The sequence below is a fragment of the Aphis gossypii genome, unplaced genomic scaffold (genome assembly GCF_020184175.1).
Source record: "Aphis gossypii isolate Hap1 unplaced genomic scaffold, ASM2018417v2 Contig00244, whole genome shotgun sequence".
In the NCBI taxonomy this organism is placed as follows: domain Eukaryota; kingdom Metazoa; phylum Arthropoda; class Insecta; order Hemiptera; family Aphididae; genus Aphis; species Aphis gossypii.
This window is the reverse complement of record NW_026083036.1, coordinates 78843-95899: the sequence shown is the minus strand read 5'-3', so window position 1 is coordinate 95899 and position 17057 is coordinate 78843. Positions and strand designations below refer to the sequence as shown.

Here is a 17057-nt window from a genome sequence, read left to right as displayed (position 1 = left end):
TTCCTGAAACCAATGAGTACAATGGTTCTGGTGGTGGATCCAATGGTATTAATTTCACTTTACCATTTGCGCAACACAATCCATTGGCTTCGTTTTTGTATTTTAATGCCTTACAGTGTGAGCAAACCGAGTTCATAGAACCAATAACAACACATTGGTAGTTACTGTAGTCAATTGACACATCGTAACTAAAAGCAGCTCGATTCAAACTTGCTCGCGCTTCACGCGTTTGTGAATTAGATCGGTAATTAGCTTGGTTTGTAGCATTTCTGGTTCTTCTACCTAAATTGCTTCGTCTTATAGGAGGCATATCAAATATAAATTATTTTTTCACTAATCACGAACTAAACAAACACTAACTAACTAAACACTCTGCACAAAACACGATTGTTGGTTGCCATGGATACGATCAGTATTATATTATAAATATTATAGGAAGGGCTATTTTAAAAAGAAAAGGGCTATTTTTAGGGTTTTTCCAGCAATAATTCTAATTTTTCTAGCCGTAAAAACCATCCTTGGACTTCAACGAACATTTGCGAACATTTGCGTTGTTTGTATGTCTATTTGCATGCATTTTTAAAAACATTTTAAATAAATGATTTATTTTATTTAAATGGTTGCCATTGACTACCAAAAATAATTTAGTTGACTATTTGCTGGATAGATGGCGCCTCTGTAATTTCATCACCACCTCGTCATATTTCTCTAACCCGATAACTTTCTCAAATTTTTCGTCCGTAAGAACCTTCTCCTGACAATTACGACCCAAACAAAAAAAGAATGAGCGAAATCGGTCCAGGCGTTGTTGAGTTATGCGCTTACCAAATTTTGCGATTCATTTTTATATATAAGATATGTAAAATATATAAATATGTGTACATAAATGATATTATAGGTACTCAACACTTGTTAAATAAAAAATGCATTTTATGATAATGATAGTAAAAGCATAATAATTCATGACTAATAAAATAAACAAGTATATAAATTATAAACGATTACCTACAAACTAATTACACTTAATTTAATTGTTTTGTCTTATAATAAAACTAACAGGTGTTTGCAGTATGCACAAGCAATGAATATAAAATGATAGCTATGAGGAATAGAATCCATGATGAATATCCTAATATATTAGTATACGGATGTAATGCCCATTATTTAAATTTATTAGAAAATTACATTACACCAAGAACAGTATTGGCGCCTATAGAGAAAGTTCAAAAGTATTTTAGGAATCACCATCAACCACATGTATGTCATAAGACTATTTTACTTTATTTTGTTTTATAAATCAATAAACTTGTTATCTATTCAGATTTAAGGAGTTTTACATAACAACTTTCACTATTGTCTATTAGGGTTGGTAAAAGAGAAGGACGGTTTGATGCCACAAATATCAAATTTGACTAGATAGAATTCTCAAGAAGCATGTGTCAGTACTTTTCTCAACAATTTTTATAAGTATCAGGAAATTATGAATACACACATTTGTGAATTTGACAAGTCTATTTGCCAAATTTTGAACAACAATGGACTGTATAGAGATTCGTTGAATTTACAAAAGCAATTAAAACTTGTTGCTTAAGTATTACATAAGGTTACTTGTTACCTACATTTCACTATTTTTTTTTTAAACTTTTTTTAATTTTTATGATTCAATTTTCAAAATCAAATATTGATTAAATGTTTTATTGTTTCATAGGTATTTTGAACTTTTATACCAAGTAATTTTATAAAGTTTTTTTTCACTATCTTGATAAAAGATTTAATTATTTTTAAATAGAAAAAATGTAATTAAATACTAAGCTTTAATTTATTGATATAAAAAAGGGTGCTAAATAATAAAATGTTCACCATCTAATATTTTAATTATACATTAAACTTAAAATTTTAATAGCTTATAGCAGGGGCGTATACAAGGGAGGGGATGTGGGGGTCTGACCCCCCCCATGGGCCATAAGCCTTTTATAAAATGTGTTCTTAGTATAAGGGCGTTGCAAGAAAACATAAATGAAATGGATAGATTTTTTTGGAAGTTTTTATTTCGTCATACAACCAAAATTTGGTAAACTAATGACTAATGAGTAATGACCAATCGGCAAACATTAATATTTTGTTACATTTATTTTATTTATAAGAATAAAATATGAACGACCAGCTGTTGCCACCGCTGCCGATAATAAGTTATTATGCTATAATAACGATGCTAGGGATGTGTCGTTCGCGAACGACCCGTTCATTTTGAACGAACCGTTGAGAAGATCCGATTCGTTCCTGAACCGAGTAACGGAAAGATTCGGTCAATTGGTTTTTTTTTTTATTGTCGTTTACTCTGTTCCCTGCAATATGAATCAGTCGGCTCATGCTCATTGTAACGTATCGCCGTATCGGTCGTCGATCGTTACGGATCTTTGGTTACCAATGCTTGTCGATTGTCGATCTGAACCACACTGTAGAAATAGTGAACGTAATTGAACGTAAGTTTTGTATATGTTTAGTGATAACTTATCACTACATATCCATAAAAATTATTATTATCATTTTATATTTTATTATGAATGAAACAACAAACAAGTAACAAAATAACAACTACCTATATCCATATTATTATTTATTATTGTATTAACCTTTTTATAAAATATAAATTTATAAAACAATATGCAGGTAAAATAAAATAATTACATAACACAGATTATAATTATTCCTCAACAGTCAACAAACATTTAACTACTTTATAAATTATTACCTACCAATTTTTTTTTATAACAACACATTTGTTATATTTTGAGCAACTTAACAATAACTATTTAAACAAATCTAACATAAATAGTACTCTTTTTCATACTACTTCTTACTTGCAAGTAGGTTTATATTTTTTGTATAGTATTTTTAAATTTAAAAATACAATAATAAATATGAATTTATAAATTAGCTTGAATAAAGATAATTTTTTCAACTTTTGAAGTTGTCATCCTACTTCGTCGTTGTGTCAAAACTTGGACAGCCTTAGAAAAAATACGTTCACTGGGTACAGACGTTGCTGGCACACACAATCTTCTCTTCATCATCTCATATAACCGAGGGTAAATATATTTCCGTTCTGACCACCACTTTAATGGGTCCATGTGACGACTGAGAAGACATTCATTCATGTATTTGTCCATTTCAACTACACTTGCAACAGATGAATTGTTTTGACCTACAAGTGAACTAACTTGTTCATCAAAACTTTTCCAAATATCTGAAGTACTTGTTGATGCAATTTCAGTCACTGTGTGTTCATTGGATGCCGCTACTGGTTTATTTTCAATATTTAGGGATTGTAATTTTTGTTGTAAGTTTGTTTTTGAATTTTGAAATTTATTTTCATTGAAAAAACCAAATTTTTTAAATCTAGGGTCCAGAATTATTGATTGTCCTTGAATTTCATTATCTTCTAAATTTTTAAAATAGTTATATAAAGTTTTTTTTATCTCAGACGCCATTTGAATGATTATTTCATTAGAATTCTTTTCATAGATAAATGTATTTAAATGGTCAATTAAAAATCTATAATATAAGTTTTGCTTTGAAATTGTAATATTTTGTTCAGCACTCATTTCCTCTGTTACATTATTGAAAATACCAAGTAACTTGCATGCTGAATCAATTAGTTCCCACTTTTGATTGGTTATACAATTTAATTCATTATTCATGATAGCTAAAGTGGAGAGAACTGGTTCCTTAATTTTTAATATTCTGGACATCATATTGTATGCTGAGTTCCAACGTGTTTTACACTCTTGTATAAGCTTTAAAACTTCCACTCCTGTTTGTTTTTGTATATTATTAAGTTTTAAAAGAGCACTTGAGCTTCTTTTAAAATATTCTACAATATCTTTAATTTTTTTCAGAACTGGCTGTAACTGCAAGAGTCCATTTTGTATGCCTATATTTAAAACATGAGCAAAACATGGAACATGCCTCCAATTTGTTAACCGAATTGCTGCTTTAATATTAGAGGCATTATCTGTTACGACAGCGGATATCTTGTTTTCTAATTTCCATTCTTGAGCAATTTTTTTTTAAAAAGTTGGATAGTTCATTAGCTGTATGCTTTTCATTAAAATTAATACAACCTAAGAGTCGAGAACATAATTTTGTTTCTGAGTTGATAAAATGTACTGTTATAGCTATGAAACTCGAGTTATTTATTGAAGTCCAACCGTCGGTAGTTAATGCTACTGATGTAGCATCCTGCAAATCTTTTGAAACTTTTTGAAAAGTGTCATTATACACTTGTAAAAGTAAATTATTCGATACTGTTTTTCTTGATGGCATAGAATAGTTTGGAGCAAGCATTTTAATTAAATTGCAGAATTCGGATTCTTCAACCAAAGAAAATGGATGGTAATGCTTTACTATAAATTTTGTTTGTTGCTGGTCAATTGCTTTAGATTTAGATATCGATAAAGGTTTTGTTAAGTAGTTGGATAAATTTGCTTGTCTGGAAGAAGTGGATGGAGCATTACACAATGATGAAGAAGTTGATGGCATTAAATTTGTATCTACAGGTCTAATAATTTCATTAGGATTATCTACAGTAGCCTCTATTTGATTAACTGATGGTTCTATATTAGTTATATTTCGTGTTAATTGTATAGTAACATGCTTGGTTTTTAAGTGTCTCATCAGATTACCAGTAGATCCCCCAGTGTATTTTATAGTCTGCATACAATAGCTACATTTAGCTATAGTATCTGATATGATTGAAAAATGGTTCCAAATCACACTTCTTTTGCGGTTCATAATTATGTGATTTTACACTGATAAAATAATATTTAATATTAAATATTAATTTTTTTTATTTTATAAATAAATTTAAATTTATTTTAGTTTTACCTTGTAAATTGTAAAGTTGAGTCCCAAATTTATAAAACAGTTTAAACTTTAAATAACTTTCAGTTAGCAAAACCAAAAAAAAAAAGACAAGAATAACTCAAATAAAACGAAACTATTATCTTCGCCCTTCAGGATCACGATTGACACAAAACATATTTAATAAATCTAATAATGCATCATTTCATTTTTTTTTTTTAAATAAATATTGCTTTACTCTGTTGGAATATGTCGATTCCTGTTATACATATATTTTACATTATATAATAATAGAGTAGAATAATACCTATTGCAGTATCAAGACATGCTCATTTATTGTTAGCACACGCCGCCACACGGTCAAAAATATATATAGTATAAATTATTAAAATGTCATGTGTCATGTATGTACCTTTATATTATTATTTTAATATATTTTATATTAATTTTCAATTATAAAATAAAGTATAAACTTAAATATATAAGTATTGTATTATAATAGTCGAAAATGAAATTACAAAATAGTAAATATTCAATCATATTAATTCCTATCAATTTCATCTTATAAAGGTCCAAAAATGTCGTCTTATTGTGAACCGGGCTGGTGGGCTTTAAATAAAAATTGTCAACTGTTAAGTGATCCATTAAATCATTCTAAAATAATATTTTGGTTCAAATGGCTCAATCGATTCAAATACGGGTAAAAACTGATAAGAACTGAACGAGTCGTTAATGAATATTTCCAATCAAATAGCTCCAATTCAGATACGGGTAAAACTGATGAGCACTGAACGAGTGAACGAAATGAACGGGTCTTTTAAACGGATCATTTGGGTGAGCTGATTTGAATGATCTGAATCATATAAATGAGTCATTTTTCCCATCCCTAAACGATGCGCGATGCCCGCATGTCCATGCGGATAATAATAGATTTTCCTACGTTATAAAAAGTTTTAAGAAAATAACAATATAAATAGAATATAATGCTCGTTGCTTTGAAATAAGTATTAAAATACTAAAATGTTATCAATTTAGTATTAATACTGGTTATTTATAATTTGTTCATTGAAAGCTAAAAATGACTTAATAACAATTAATAATCATTATTATCTAAAAACAAAAATTAAATATAAAATGAGCATTGGAATATAATCTTTCGGAGAAAGGTAAAAACAATCAAAAGCAGCATCGCCCGTGTGCTTCTTATCCGCAAGGAGATAATAATATATGATTGTTATCCGGTGGCATATTATGAATACGTGATTACCAACCGGTAGAATATATTAAGTGCGGAATCACTCATCCGGTAGAATTTTATAGTCATATAATTGACGCACGGTATCGCCCGGATGACTCAAAGCGTGGGAAGAAGCGGATGCAGGTGCAGATGACCAACAGGGACCTGAAGGTACCACGGGAGTGCCTGGACGATATATAAGAGGGCCCAGATTAGGCACATTTCAGACGTGATCCACCAGAGTTAGAGCAAGCACCTTCACGTCACCCAGTTCAATAGTTTTGTCATTTGGATTTAGAATAATTTTCAATAAAAAAACACTTAGAATTATTTCAAGAGTCTTCATTTTTTACAACAAACTATCCGATACTACATCATTCTACTGCTTGTACGTGGCACGTTACAAATTTGGCGCAGTCGGTAGGATTCTTTCAAATAAGAATTCTTTGGTTGAACAATTTTATTTTTCGAACTTAGAAAATTTTCGGGAAAAATATTTTTTTTTCCATTTCGAAAATTGTTCGAAAATTAAAATATATCAACTTCAAAGAGTTCACGGAGGCACATTCGGCAACGAATCACTGTTGAAGAGGACAACTGCAGAAAGTCAACTTCAGCGACTCCAAAAGAGGAAAGAATCAACAAGTAATATCTCGGCTCAGCAATCAAGAAGAATGGACGCATCGACTCAAACCATCGTTGTGTAAGCATAATTTTTTTTTCTTAATGTAAAATAATTTTAAGCGTCTAACTCTGATCGTGTCTCCTTTGGAATTAAAAACTCCATCGTATAAGTTACTTTTAATTGTGAAGGTGTATATATATATTTCCCGTAAAACATTAAATAAATAATTTAAATACAAATTAAATAAATATATAAAAAAAAAATTAATAAATAATTTAAAAGAATAAATAAAATAATTTAAGTAAAAATTAAATAAACAAGAATTAAATAAAAAAAAAAAAAAAACGCAACGATTAAATAATTTTAATATTTTTATATTACACAATATATTGTTATAAAACAATATAAATAATTTTTCTAGAAACAATTAAATAAATAAGATTTTTTTTTTATTATTTTAAAATAAAGGGACATAAATAATTTTTCAGGAAAAATTAATAAATTAAAAATCTTAAGAAATAAAACATTTTTATTCTTTTAAAAAATAAAACAAAGTAACATAAAGAATTTTTCAGGAAAAAAATAATAAGTTAAAAAATCTTATTAAAATAATAATAAAAATATTTTATTTTTTTTTTAAATAAATAAAATATTTTGACATAGATATTTTTTCAGGAAAAAACTAATAATTTGGAAGTCTTAAAATAAAATTTTATTTTATTATTTTATTTTATAAAATATAATAGAAAAATAAAATTTTTATAAAAAAAAAAAAAAATAAATTATATTTTTAATATAAAACCGAGAAGAATTTAAAAGAGAAGAAAAATTATTTTAATTACTTTAAATTTTTTTTTTAAATACGGAAATTAAATTATTTTATTAAAATTAAATATTTTTACAAGAAAATTGTTTTTTTTTTATGCGAAAAAAAATTATTTAAGATAAATATCGTAAGAATAGTATAAAATAAATTTATTTTAAAATAATACAAAAAAAAAGAGAATATATTATTAAATAATAATAAAAAAAAAGAATTATAATTAAGGGGGAATATTTTATTTAGAAAGAATTATACGTGAGGAATACGGAAATAAATATTTATTAAATAAAAAATTATTAGTGAATTATACGTCAAGGAACACGCGAGAAAAAATTATTTTGTGAATTAAAGAGAATATTAATTGAGAATTTTATTGGAAGCAGTTAAGACCTTATTTATTGAATTATTGGGAAGGCAAGTAATAAGTCCCTATACATTGAATTATTTTAGGCTGAAAAAGTGCCATATTTTAAAAGTTGATGAAAGGAATTATTTTGGGGCGGATTTGAGCCATATATATTGTGAATTAAATAAGTATTGAATTTTATTGGGCCAAAAAGAGCCGTATTTTGTGAAAAATAATTGTGAATTTATTTAGGCCGAGAAGAGCCGTATTTAGCGATTTTAATAATCGGGGATTTTATAAGGCAGAATTAAGTCGTGTTATAATTGAGAAATAATTGTGAATTTTATAGGCGAGGAAGTCCTATCGTGTAAAAAATTACTTGACGTACATTGTGAATTTTAGAGAGGATAAGAAAAAAATCCTAAGTAAAAAAAAAAAAAAAAATAATAATAGAAATAATTGGGGGAATAAAATAAAATTACGGAAAATTTTATATTAAAATAATATTGATAAATATTATTTAGAGAAATTAATGTTAAACTAATAATTGAGAAAAATAATAAGTTGCGTGTAACATATCACACAATCTTGTACCCAGGTTCGGTTTGTGGAGCGTACCCTGACGAAAATGGTAAGGTCGCCAACCCGCAGCCGAGATTTGGAAACCGGAGCATGCGGGATTTTATAATAGTATATGGATAAAAGGAATGAAAAAAAAAAAAAAAAAAAATAGTCATTAACACATTGTTTTTGGGGATGGTTATTCCGGTAATATTTATATTAATAATTAAAGAAAAATATGAATGGTACGTTATGGCCAAGAAAAGCCACACGGCATAAAAACTTCGCCTCAAGTAAAGGTCACGCAAAAAAGAATAATAATAATAATTTAAATATAGTAGCACACATCATACTAGGGCACGGCTCCGAGCATCGGTTACCGGCGCGTATATAACAATAATAACAAATATAAGATGGTTGTATATCTAGTTTAATATTGAATTTAATATTCAATACCGGCCAAGGTATTTATTTTGTATATAATAAATAATAATATAATATATCACCAAAAATGTCCAGTGGCTGGAGAGTCGTCTCCGAGACGCCCTCGGTGATGGATTTCGACTACTCCAACATGTTGTTCAATGGAGTGGAACAATACAAGTGACAAGATAATACGGCCATTAGGTTTATCATGCACATGATAACTTACATCGACGACGTTACCTAATGGTTAGGTCATCATACTTGGCCGATATAATAGAATATATATATATATAAAATATTTTAATTGGTAACACTAATTAATATATTGGTGTCCGGTCACTCCGGACCACGGGTACTAGGAATAGTGACAGTATGTGTGTGCACATCATTATAACTTGGTGTCGTCTTCGGGCAGCAGCAGAGGGGCCGCGGGACGAAGAGCACAATCTCATCATATTATATGGGTTAACGGAATAGAAATATACTACATTGGATTTTGTCCGTTACATGCGTAAAACAAATAATAATTGAGAAAAATAATAAATAATTTATTTTAATAAATAAAACATATTTAATTTAAGTTATAATAAATGAATATAAAAATAAATTTATGAATAAGGAGGAAGAAGAAAATAGTTATAGTGAAAACGAAAGTAACAGTTCGGAAGAGGAAACTGATAAAACAAATACAACCGAAATTCAAGTAGATTTAAATAAAAATATTGAAGTAGATAAATTATTAGAGCTAAGTATAAATACGAAAGAGGAAAGCGACTCTACACAGGGAATTAATAAGGAAAAACCAAAAGAGAAAAGTTTGTTAGATACTACTGTTAGAGAAGACTCGAATACAGGAGTAGATTAGTATATCATCTAATTGGTAAGTAACCTAACCTTACCTAAGTAGTACATATATATTTTATATAAATACAAAAATAAATAATACTATTATATTATTATGCATAGTATGTTTAACTGTAGTATACAGTTATCAGTGGCGTAAATAGGAAAAATGTTAAAGGAGGGCTTAAGCCCCAAGAAATTCATTTTATAATAATATGTTGGCATACATCATACATAGTTATAAGAATATCTGTATTTCTTTAATTCTGACTTCAATAGTTAAGTATCATACATAGCACACATATACATAGGTACTATGTAGGTACTACATACTATTTTTTGACGTGTGTCCTAGACTACTCCTTGAGTCCTTAACAATAGTGTGAAGTATATGATATTGTACTCTTTTTTTAAAATTATTATAGACTAACACGTGTTTATGTGTTTTTACTATTTTTTATTATTTGGTTATTAATTTATATTTTATGCTTTGACTTAAAGCATTCATATTGGTTGGTAGCACAATTTATGATATTATACTAAATCGAATATATTTAAATTTTACATTTGGTATTTTTAACTTTAAAAAATAATTTATACTTTAGTTTAAGTTTATTTTAAATATTTTAATATCAAAGTATTTTCATCATAAAGACACACACTAAATGAATTGACATTATAATTTCAAATAATTAGTTTTTATAATTGATAATAATAATTAAATAAATTGGGGAAGCGGAAAAAATGACCACGGAATTTAGGCATTGTACAATTAGGACAGAGAAGGAGCTAAGTCTTAAAGTGTACTTTAAAAAAAATGTTATATCTGGTCACGATATTAATTATAGGTAGCCCAAGTTTTCATATTATAATTTATAATGTTATAAATTTTCAAATATTTTCATAAAAATTAATGCATTTATTTCATTATAAAAAAAAAATGACTCTTCCTTTTGAGCTACTGACAGTAGTCTTACCTATGAAATAATAGACTCTAATATAAATGTTACCTACTATATTAGTGTTATAAAATATGTATAATAGAAATTATTACAAATTATAAGCGTCATAATTTATTATTATTATTATTACCATTTATTTTATTAATATTGGATTATTGAAAAAATTCTCTAAACAAATAATATTGTTCTAACAAGGCCGTATGACTGTTAACGTTAAGTAATAATAACTATTGTTATTTATAGTTATTATTATACTCGATAATACGGGAGTTGGGCGTCGGGACGTCGCTCGTCGCACGTTACTGAATGCGCGCTGTGACAAAAATATTATTACTAGCAGATAAAATAATATTACAAATTATAAAATATAAAATAGGAATTCCTAACGTGCATATAAAACTTATGAACAAACAATGCAGTGTTGCCGCTCTCATTAAACGTTATGGATCTCGTAACATCTACTACATAAAATGGCGAACATAGGCGAACAAATTATGATCATAGTTAATACACACAGTTTAACACACAACATTTTTAAAAATGTGTCTTTGTGAGATCCGGCTATTTTTGTTGGAAATCGTTCAAGGACACCTATAATATCAATATATGGAGAAAACGTTACGAGATCCACTCATTCGGATCTCACAACGAAAACGGATCTCGCAACGCTGCTCATTTTCCATACATCGGATCTCCTAACGTACTTAATGTACGGCCACACACACACACACACACACACACACACACACCACACACACACACACACACAATAAATAATGAAATTTTATTCTAAATACTTATACATATTATAAAAAACAAAAATAATAAGTTGATAAATTTAAATAAGTAATATTGAATGTATTTATTTCTTTTCTCATGTCTCATACCTATAACGTATAAGTCATTAAAACATCTCAAAATACAAAAAAAACAACTCAAATAGTATTATGATTTATGATAGGTACATAAATTTATATTATAATACAGCTTTAAGTTTAAATTTTGCAACATAGTTTATACTAAATACACTTCATTTTCATGAAAAAAACATTGTCTTTCATATTTATATGTTTTAATATAATTATAATAATGTATATTTATAAAAAGATTACCTGAAGGTGTTACCAATGTAACTGCAGCAACTGTTGTATTTTGAATAAATACACCATCATCATTGGCATCAATAGTTATGTAATCATTAGAATAATTAATAATATCATCATCATAACTCAATAATTTATCCAATTCAACTAATTCTGTGTTTGAGGGTTGAACACTTTCATTTTCAATGTTTTGCATTAACGAAGATTCAGTACCTAGTTGTTTCTATATCTGTAAGTTAGAGTGTGTATTTAAACAAAATTAATAATACATTTGTATAAATAAACTAAGAATAGTATCTATTATTTTAATTATACTTCAACAAATGTATTGAATATTAGTAATACATTAATTTTTTTTTTAAGTACAAACAGATCATCATTTATTATGCGAGTATCTTGACAAATAAATATTTACATTTCTTATTTATAATTTGCATACAATTATATTTTATTAAACATATTAGTCATTAATATAAGAAATAAATACGTATTATAATAAAAGTTTACCTATATTCCCATTTCTGGATTAGCTATAAGAAATTTTTCGAACAACTGCTGTCTTTTTTTTATTTACATCAAATTTAACTCCTTGAGGGTCTGATTGACATTTAACTATAATTATGATAACATAAAAATAGTTTATGCAAAGGTAATTGAAATGTATTAATTTCATATATTTCATACACTCTATCATTAATAAAAAAATTACATTTCATTTTGCTTGGAGAAGGTGACCACCCGTTTAATAATCTACGCGGTTTTGATTTAGTTACTTTCATATTCATACTCTTTTCAGAATCGTCATCAGAAGCTAAATAGATGATACATTTTTTTTAGTTATTTAAATTTAAAAAAGATTCAATTCATTATACCAGAATACACAGGGCACGATGAAGAAGGGTCATTACAGTCCAATAAAAATGTTGGTTTCTTTTTCTTGTATTTCATATCGCTTTCATCAGTAGACGATATATCTGTTTTTGTCTCTCCTTTTTCTGCCATTTTTCATGCATTAGTAAGTGATTCTATAGATTTTAACAGTAGAAACTTTAATACATTAAATATTTTATCTTTATTGTTATAGTATGTATAATTTATACATTATTCATCATAATTTTTTTATTTTATTATCATTAAAGCTTATTAATGTATGATCAAATAATGTACAAAATTTTAATAATATGTAACTGTAATATATATATATATACCTAATTAATTTTTATATTATAAAAAAAAGCCATTGGGAATAAAATTAATAGAGAATAATCATATTATCTAATATTCTAATAATTGAAAATATTTTCATTTTTCAAATGCCATGTGGGATGTTTGTTTTCTATGTATAATATGTATTTTTCTGGCACGCTGTCGGTCAGCATCTGTGATTTGTACATTCTTAATTTTTATCAAATTGAAAATATGTAGAAAAACGAAGTAAAAATTAATTATTTTACTCCTTTTGGTAGACATTTTTTACACATTACAACGAACAATAAATTGCACATTTATTTTTAATTTACATTATGTAATTTTGTAATAATTAAATTTCAGAAATGGCTAAGCAAAATAAAAATCTTTTAAATTGGCTTATACCTAAATGTCCTACGGCTTCTGATATTCTACTTCCATTGAATAAAGAACTTGATAGTTTTGAAAATTATTCAAATGACACTGCATCCCATGTTGAAGACGTAAGATCAGACGTTAACATAAAAACAGTTAATTTTTCTAAAATATTAAATGAAGATCATAAATCTACTCAGGTCTAATACTTCCATTTCATCATTGAGTAAGAAAGAAGCTATTGCTACTGATGATGTTTCAAATATTTGCAAAAAATCAGATATATTTAAATACTATCATAGAAATGGCAAGCATTTTATTCGGTGTGAAATATGTTACAAATTTCCTAATTTAGTTAAAGCATTTTCCGAGAAAAGTCAAATTCCAAATATCGCTCAAGAGTGTGGCGCAATTTATAGAAATGAATACGTAAAGAAGCATTTAGAAACAAAATACCATCTACAATGCGAAAAAGCTATGCGATTATCTACACTGCCAGCATTGGATTCTGGTAAAAGTTCTATGGATAATTTAATATTGAAATCTCAATCTAATCTTGCAAATAAAATTGGTTCTTTACTTATTCACGTATATGGTGATGCTAAAAAATTAACGTTAAGTGCTCAAACGTTTCCCATGAGAGTAGTTACCAGTAAGATAGCATGTGATTTTTCATTTGAAACTTTTAACCAAAATTATGAATCAACTAAATTATTTGATTTTCAATATATAACACCTATTTCTCATAAAGAATTATTAAAGTGCATCGTTGAAAGTTTCCAAAAACAATTTGCTTTGAACATAAAAACCAATGCTCTAGCAATGTCTTTGAGGTGTGATGGTTCAGTCGATCGTAGTCAAATTGATAAAATTTATATTTTATTGAAAATAATTACAAAGAAAGGGGAACAAGAACAATATTTTTTAGGAGCAGGTCAAGTATGTAAACGGGGAGCTAAAGGCGTATTAGAAGCAATAGAATCAGCATGCAGGAATAATGTTGGAGAAGCAACAATGGAATATATTTTAAGGAATATTTCATCCATCGTTACGGATGGAGCAAATGTAAATATTGGAACTAAAGGAGGATTATGGGTTTTGATTGAAAATAAATGGAGAACAACAGCATCAACATCAAACATAAATTCAAATATCCCTTTACAAAAAATTTGGTGTGCAGCTCACCGTTCGAATCTTGCGTGGAAAGATACTAGTAATTCTGTACCTGAAATAAAACATTTATTCGATAAATTGATAGGATTGTCTACATTTTTTTCACACGTCTGCTCTTCGTTTACGAGAACTTGATGATGTAGTCTCAAAAAATAATTGTCAGTTACTTCGCCTTCCTGAACATTTTACCGTGAGATGGACGGAGTTCTCATTTAGTCTAGTTTATGCAGTATTAACATCATGGTGTGCTTTAGTTTTATACATGTTAAAACATTAAAAACGAATGATCTTATTGGAGGTTGGGTTCAGGCTTTTAATGAAGCAACAAAAAAATATGATGAGAAAGGTGCATTAGAAGAATTTATGGGAATGAAGTTACAAAAACCACGAATTAAACGCAGAAAAGAACACCACAAATATGTTTCTGATACTCGGGATTTAGAATCGGTTTGTAACGAAATCATAATATCATTAACAATTTTTTTAAATGAACGTATTGACGTTAATTCAGATATGGTAAAGTATACAACTCCATTTGTTCCACTACAATCAACTGCTGACATTAAAAAAGTACATAAAATTATAGTTAGTGATACTGATCTCATGGAATTTTCTTTTGAATACGAAGACATTTTAAACATAGATACAATAACTGATATTCGTAAAATGAATTTATCTTTATTGGTATCATTTTTAGTACAGTCTGAATTTTATCAAAATGTAAATTTAGTACTTTCCAGAATCTTAGTTGCTAAACTACATAGCGCTGATGTCGAACGTCTAATAAGTATAGGAAATATACTCAAGTCTTACGATCAACAAAATTTAACAGTTGAAACTGAAAACGAGTATTTATTTATATATTATAATATGCCTTCATTAACAATGTGGGATCCTAGACCAGCAGTACAATTATGGATAAACAAAAAAGACCGGCGAGTAAATGATACACATAAAGCAAAGGAACAAACATGGTTTAAAGGCATATTTGAAGAAGCTGATAAGAAAACTATAGTGTACAAAGAAGAAAATATAACAAAAAAAATTAAAAAGTTTTAGTTAAAATTAAAATTTTGAATAGTTTTGATACATTAAATTGTATTAAAAGAAAATTATTTTTTTTTTACTTTTCTGTTAATATTATATTATATTGAATTTTAACATACCTATAATTAAAAGTATTAAAATTTATTTTTTATAATTATATTACACAATAAAATTCTGTACTTATTAAAAACTATATTTAAAATGACAAATGTTTTGGTCGAAATATATTCATTTTTGCAATGTTTATTAGTTTTATTGTTATATTATAATTATATTTTAGAATAGTTAAGAGTAGAGTTATAAATGTGTGACCTTTGATAGAGGGGCAGATGGAATGTAATGTGTTGTTGACAAAAATCCTTAGAATAGACCCTGCTCTTATGCATACCAACATTAAAGATTCAAACAGCAAAGAGTTATTGAAGAAACTTTGTAATCAAAATTCTGAAATTGAATTGGGTTGGTAAACTTATTATAATTATTATGTTGTATGATTAATTTTAATGTTCGTAATTCGTATGTAATTTTTTACAGATTCTAAAAACACTGTTGTATTTGCTTAATTGAATTCTCTAATAATTCCAACTTCTAAATCATATGAAATTAACAAGGTAACAAACTCAAAACGTTTTGTCAAAACTTCAATAGCTGATGCCCGAAATTCATTTTTGTTACTTTGCACAAATACAAACAATTTGTACACACAAATTCAAAATAAAGTTGACAGTTATTACGAAAAGAAACAAACCTTACAACCGCTAATTTGCATCATAGGAGATGAGTATATTGATTCTAAAGAATTTTTTGTTTATTATTTTAATACATATTACAAAATTCCCAGTATTGTTAAAGCTGTAGATTTATGTTTCAAAATATTTCATGTTTTTAATTTGAAGTATCCAATTGAATCTGAGTTGGTGTGGACATTTTTACAAAACTATATTTATGATATTCATACTGAATTTGATGTAAAAAGTTCTTCCATTATTTCCTTAATGTCAGATTTATCTAATTAACATAACATTTTAATTCTATATAAGTATAATATGGATTTATTTTGTTTCAAATGTAAATTGAAAATAAATGATCTACAAAAATTATTTGCTCATTTAAAATTAGTTCATTCACTACGTTCTAATGATGTGTATAAATGTTGTATTTTTAATTGCACTCAGAGTTTTACATCATTTCGTTCGTTTGCAAAACATATGAAAACAGAAATTAATAATTTATCAATTAGTTTTAGTTCTCAAATAGTTTCTTATGATAAAAATATTTATGCATCTGAAGGATTAAATACACCTTATAGTGATCTGTTCGGGCCGGGAGCGTAAAGCTGTAATACGCGCGCACCGGACACCAACTACTTCGTAGCGCACGCACACACCGATCGACCTGTGTAAATGTGTATATATGTTTATCAACCGACAGAAGATGGACAGGTTCGCCGAGCAAATCCTGTGGGTGCTAGTGTATAGGTGGTGT

General features: G+C 27.5%; 1 protein-coding gene across 1 annotated transcript; it reads right to left on the bottom strand.

Moving 5' to 3' along the window:
- Window positions 1-2407: 2407 nt before the first annotated feature.
- Window positions 2408-12791, bottom strand: LOC114125253 (E3 SUMO-protein ligase ZBED1-like). Its single transcript, XM_050208588.1, has 7 exons — window positions 12662-12791; window positions 12499-12600; window positions 12364-12401; window positions 11799-12012; window positions 4171-4616; window positions 2944-4067; window positions 2408-2456 (listed from the first exon to the last, which is right to left on the bottom strand). The coding sequence occupies exons 1-7, from the start codon at window positions 12789-12791 to the stop codon at window positions 2408-2410; spliced, it is 2103 nt and encodes a 700-aa protein (XP_050064545.1).
- Between the last annotated feature and the right edge of the window lie 4266 nt (window positions 12792-17057).

Bases quoted from the DNA above. Each gene is read 5' to 3' on its own strand.
- LOC114125253 (XM_050208588.1), bottom strand. From the start codon at position 12,791: ATGGCAGAAAAAGGAGAGACAAAAACAGATATATCGTCTACTGATGAA. The intron at 12,402-12,498 runs GTAATTTTTTTA...TCATAATTATAG, and splicing joins TTCTCCAAGCAAAATGAAAT to TTAAATGTCAATCAGACCCT. The intron at 4,617-11,798 runs GTAATCTTTTTA...TAACTAATATAG, and splicing joins TACATTGGTAACACCTTCAG to AACCATCAGTTAATCAAATA.